The 6,201-nt window shown below is 42.4% G+C and overlaps 1 protein-coding gene across 1 annotated transcript; it reads right to left on the bottom strand.

Annotated features, from left to right (window-relative positions):
* Positions 1-1,275: 1,275 nt before the first annotated feature.
* Positions 1,276-3,590, bottom strand: LOC125774994 (homeobox protein E60-like; the record flags this gene model as incomplete). Its single annotated transcript, XM_049445374.1, has 2 exons — positions 1,276-2,636; positions 3,378-3,590. Coding segments are annotated over 2 exons (522 nt in total), but the record flags the coding sequence as incomplete, so codon positions are not given.
* Between the last annotated feature and the right edge of the window lie 2,611 nt (positions 3,591-6,201).

Raw genomic sequence — 6,201 nt, 5'->3', positions numbered from 1 at the left:
CTCACAACGTAACGCAATAATTAATCACACGCACTGATTTCTGTTCGTCGCCTAGCCGACTCGGTGAGAAAAAACAAACCAAAAAGTTGACCAAATATTTCGTACTCATGCCACATACCGAGTATTCCAAAGCGCCAACTAGCAGCAAACGAATTTATGCTTCAACTCTCCATCGCCATCATCGTCCATAGTGCGTTACCGATGCCTATCAAAACATGGATACTCACGACGTGCTTCAGGTTCTTCGTTCTCCCCCCGGGCCAACGATGATTCGCGCTTCCATTTGCATGAAGTCACCAGGTGAAGAATGTGGGTGGAGTGGTAACCCAGCGGCAGACCAGAAGGTTAGCAAAAACAAAATGGATTCCTGCTTACGAGAAGCGGTAACCTTTTCAGGCGGGATTTTGTGTTAAATGTCCACCGGATTCGATTCCATAAATTCATAACTTAATTTTGCGTCCATTTCCGTTTTTGGGAAGCAGAGCTCGATAATGCTTTTCGCTTACATTGTGGTGGTGGTGTTTCTACTTCACCTAATGGCTGGTGGGCACGAGAACACCATCGTCCGCAGCGAGGTCTTTAGGAAGTAACCCTCGCAAATGAAACTGTAATTGGAATTGGAATATTTTCACGTCGCCTAGAAAGATAGCTTTACCGGGGTACGCGCCTTAATCCACAACGTTAACGCTTATCGAACAAAAATCGATTCGCCAAGTAAAGACCTCCATTCGGTGTCGATTGCGTGTTTGGTGATGCTTTTTAAAGGAAAGGAAAAAATATAACCCAAAACACTATAAAGCCGTCGGCTTGATAGCATTCCATATTTGTATGCGTAAGGATTTAAAGATTTTCTTCTAACGTTCCTCAATCCTCAATGGCTGTATTTTCTCAGAGTTACTTCCCATTCCAATGTATTGATGAAGCAATTTCACTTATCAGAACATTCCGAACAAACGTTCCCGAAAAGCGTAAAGCCAATTTTTGAATTGATCGATTGCTTTATTAAATAAACAACACCCGGGCATATTGTTACTAAATAATGCAAAAATGGTACAACCTCCACCTTCCCTAAAAAAAATCCGCCACAGATCAACACAAACCCTCGGTTTGTTCGGTTAATCACTTACTTACGAATCAACCCGTACCAGCCCGTATTTCTTTCACAGTTTCACTTGCATGTTCTTTCCACAAACAAAATGGAGCGGTTGTTTTGCCCTTTCGCCCCAAAAACACCCATCATCAAATCAAACAACACGCAAACCGGCGTTTGAACAGTTTTAATTGAACTATGAATATTTTATTTTCCCAAGTAAGTTTTCCTCCCTGCTACGTTTCCCAATCCTACTTTGCCACCCGGCCCGTTTGCGCCTGTCTGTGAACTATTTTTGCGCTCATTTTTAGTACTTTAGTACTTTGCTCAACAATCACGTGTACGCCAGTGTAGTGTTACGTTCGCATTTCCCTAACGATGCCACGGGAACGTGTTGGGATAGTTTGAATCTTACGTTTGTTGGTTGTTGGAAGGGAACAAAATCGAGGATTATTATACGGATGAGCCACGAAACGAGTGTTCAGGTCAGAACCCGGTGTGTTTACCAGGTTTTTTTTGCTTGTCGATTAGGTAAAACTTTTCGTAGAAGTATAATTCAAAAAACCAACTCCATTTTTGGGACCTACTATTTCGTGATAGTTCTAGCACGTTTCTCCTTTCCACTAGATATGACTTAATTTTGTTTGCCTTTGTGTCGTACGAATGTTTCCCTCGTACTCTCTGTCTGCCAGTAGGACGATTTCCGTTTTAATAAGTTCATTTACAGCTGGCTAAGCGGTGTAGTCTGAGAACCAAAAAAACACGCACGGTCTGGAAGTATACGGACGACTTCCATTCTGTTGGATAATAAATAATACATTCGCCTCTTATCTGTACATGGGACATTTTTGCTTGAACATAATGCTCAAGACAATGCTCGCGATACAATTACAAATAAAAACATACATGCACATACTCACTTATACGGTATATTCATTATTTAGTTATCACAGATTTTTTTCGCTTCTTTCTCGTTATTTTCATATTGCCATAGTTGTTTTTGATTTTTGCATCCACCTTGAGAACACATCACTCGCAGGTGTGTGTAGTGAAGAACAATACTATTTACACGCTACACATTAAGGGCAAAACATTTGTCTCTAAAAACCCATTGCGTGCCATTTCACGCAATTCGAGTAGTATTAATGGTAGTAGAGAGAGAGAGAGAGAGATAGTGAGTTGAATAAATATGCTTTCTTGTAAATGATTTCTTTTTGTCTGGCCAAAAACACCCCAATTACGCATTCGCAACCGTGGCGGATGCCGCCGGTCCGGCTGATCCGGTGCGTGATTCGGCGGCCGCTGCTGCCGCTGCCTGCATCTCCTGCAGCTCCTCTTCCTCGCGGGTCAGCGGGACGGTTGAGTGATTGTACAGACCCTGGGCCATCAGTTGTAGGGCGAGCGGGTTCTTCTGGCCGGACGATTTTTTGATTTTGGCGCGCTTGTTTTGGAACCAGATTTTAATCTGCGCCTCGTTTAGGCCCAGTTCCGCACTCAGCTGCTGACGCCGACGCTCGGTAAGGTATCGGTTTTCCGCAAACTCGTGCTGTTGATGAAAGGTGTAAGAGAAAAGATATACATTTATATTTCAAGTTTAATTTTACAACGCAAGAGACTGCGTTTTCAGAAGGAGAAGGTGCGATTTTAAGATTTCATTCATTAGAATAGACACAATTTAAAAAAATATATATTTTGACTACTTAAATAAATTTATTTTAGAACACAGATCAGAAAAAATGAAGCAGTGTATAAGTTTTCAGGTTTTTGAGAAGATGTGGGTTTTGACAAGAAAAACGATTTTTTGGGAGCGTTTATGATCTGCACATTTATATTTAGAGAAGTTTACTCTCTACTTCTCCCTTCAAATTTAATCTTCACTTGATGTAAGACCTAAATGTTCAAGAAAATGCAATTAAAAGAAAATCGGTTTTGTCGAACACGCTAACCTTAAGAATTTGATAATTTGAAGACAAACATACTCGAACCGTTTTAAGAAATTATTATAATCAAAGTTCTAATACGGAGCATTTAACACATCTTAAAGCACCAGAATTTCATACCCCGTTAAGTATACGATTTGGTTCATTCTTTCATTCACTCATGTCAACAAAATTAGACCATTTAAGCTCTTAACAATTGTACGCCGAATGAGTACGACAAACACAATCCTTACCCAACCGCTAGAACTTAAACCATTTTCCACCGGAATGTTACATTTCACATCGGTTCAACTAATTGTGAACCGATAGTAGCTGAAAAACCTCAACGTTTTGGACATGAACCTTACCTTTAACCGTGCCAGCTGGGGTCCACTGAATGCCGTCCGTGGTCGCTTATCGTCGGCGAGTGCCGATGCTGCAGCCTGCTGTGCCGCACTGCTACTCTTTTCCGCCGGGCTTTTCTTTGGTTTGCGCGTCCGTGGACCTACAGGAAACAACAGCGAGGATGGGGGAGAAAAGAGAAATACGCAAGATCTCGTTAGTATGGTGATGAAATGGGGGATACATAAAAACGGGAATCATTCAAGAAAATCCCCCATTTTTTTCACAGCGACCCTCACCGGATCATTGTTGAATTCGTGCTGGTTAAACGAATAATCAAACGGTAGCGATGCGTAATAATTGATGTACAAATAGCTTCACCCAGGAAGAAGGGCTTTTTAGAGACACAGAGAGAGAGAGAGGAATGGAATAAAACGGAAATTAGCCCCCAACCGAAAATATCGCTGTCGTTCTCGAGTGTGCGCCCGGGCAGGGACCACCGTGATGGGTTTTTGGGAAAGATTTTTCCCGCGCCTTTCTCAAGTGAGTGGTGCCCTATGGCGCCAAAAAGCAGGCCCTTTTTCCCTGTGGTACCATCAAGCATTTTCCAAGCGCCAGCTGGGAACGTTTTACACCATCCTCCAGTGCCATAAGGTCTTCGGAAACAAAAACCAAAAAAAACAGCAGCGTAAGGAAAAAGAGACAGTTTGAGTGGCCAGAAGAAACCTAAGCGTTTGCGCACAAGCGGGTTAAAAACCCATAAAAAATCCAACTAACAATCGTTTGAATGGGGATGGGGGGGGAGGAAGGAAAATCGGAAAGGCAGCATTACCATTGCCTGTCGTCATGTTTGCGCTCATGTTGTTATGGATCGTTTGTTGTTTGCTTTTCCTGAAAGATGTACATAGACTAGAATGTTGTTTTTTTCTCTTCCTTCTTTCTTTACCCTCTGTGTATATGTGTGTTTGTTTTCCCATTCCCATCCTTCCCTCCCTCTCTCCCTGCGTTTTTCTTGGTCAGCATCACCGCATAGCTCACGAGTACACGAGGATTGCGTACACGGGAACAATAACTCGCCCATTTGTGGTATTTTTGTTTGTTTATCATATGCACTTGAGCCATCCCTGGCCATCGTCAACCCTATCGGGTATGTGTGTGTGCCAGCGTACATCCGAGGGTGGTTCCGATCGAGAACGTTTTCGATTCTATTACATCGCTCGGTTTCATCACGTGATTTCAATCTGTTCTCGCATGCCTCAAGTATCATGTCGTGCATTATTTTATGATCGCGATGATGACGACGGCGATGATGATCGTACACAATCCGTGTTGGAGGTAAAACAACAAGCGCTTGATTGGAATATGGACCTCCGAGACATTACAGTGTCTTACCGTGCCCGAAGGAAAGAAGGGTTTGAAATGGGACGAATGAATGATTTTTCCCGGAAAGCTCTCACAAGGGAAAAGAGTTCCCAAGGACTTTTTACCGGGGGAAAAAACCCACTGACGCCACAGATGGTGATGCATATGATCATGGTTGTGCCATACTGTTTGCTTCTCGAGAGGATCTCCCATTTGGTGGATCTCCCTGCAAGATTTCGTGAGAAGACAAAAGACAAGCTACACGAACGAAACCATTCACATAAATGAAAACGAACGGAAAAAAGGTGTGAATGGATCAAAACTGTTTTGTTTTTATATTGCGTCCAATATCTGTCCATAGTACTGTGCTTCGGTTTTCCCTATCTTACCATCTAATTCGTCAACAGCACTTAGTCGTGAGTCCATTGATTGGTGTAATACAAATCGAAACTTTGTTCCGCTTGATCTCAACTGACCACAAATGAGAAACATGGAACTGAGTGCCGGAAATGATCGACAAACAATGTGTGAGTGATGCATGAAGGTGATAATTGTACACTGATCTGTGTGATCTTGTTCGTCACGATGATTTTTGTCGTGAGTGATGTTTATCTGACACGATGTGTATGAGTATTGCTGTACGGGAGAAAACTTTCCAATATCCGTGCTATAAAGCTACAACGCTCAATATTATCGACAAGTATCATCGACATAAAATTTCCCTGCCAATTCTCATGGACATCGCTAAAGGGTTGATTGTCCTTCTGATGGCTTCTCATGCTCTCCTTCATAAGCCAAATCATGTTTGGAGCCTTTATATCAGAATCCTACAACTCCTTTAAATAGCTTATAAAAACCCAAACTTAGACGACGTGATTAACCCCTTGCATACCTCACTTCACTATTAAAATATTGTTCTCCAAGGATTTACTCCAAGGTACACTTAGCTAGACAACTAGCAATCATAAAATGAATTTTAGCATTAAACTAAAATTGGTATAACAAAACCAAGAAACAATTAAAGAGCTATTCCCATGACTCAGCTTGTGAAACGCGCCAGGCGTATGTCTCTGTCACTGAATATATTCAACCTAGTTCCTCGATAAAAGAACCATAAATCAAACATTCAATGCATTACACCCATTTGTCGTGGGGTCCTAAATGCCACAAAAACCCGAAGAGAAAAACTGTTCCTGTGTGTAGAAATTAATCCGCAACAGTACGGAGGTCGGGAAAAATAAATACATACCATCGGTGCGTGTTCAATTCCTGCAAGACCAGAAGTACTCGCCCGGTCTATGTTGGTGATCGACTGCACTGGCGGACACAGCTTTTGTATGGCGATTCGCTTACCGACGGTTTCGAGTTCCTTCGCCCTTAGTGGGTGGTCTCCGATGGTCGACGTCTGGTCATAAAGTCGGCCAATTAGCATTTCTATTACTGATCGCGCCCTGCCTACAATCACCATCAAACCACAGTACAGCTAGC

This window comes from Anopheles funestus, chromosome 2RL, assembly GCF_943734845.2.
Source record: "Anopheles funestus chromosome 2RL, idAnoFuneDA-416_04, whole genome shotgun sequence".
NCBI classification, from domain to species: domain Eukaryota; kingdom Metazoa; phylum Arthropoda; class Insecta; order Diptera; family Culicidae; genus Anopheles; species Anopheles funestus.
Note: the sequence above shows the minus strand (reverse complement) of the source record. Positions and strands in the feature narration are given on the sequence as shown.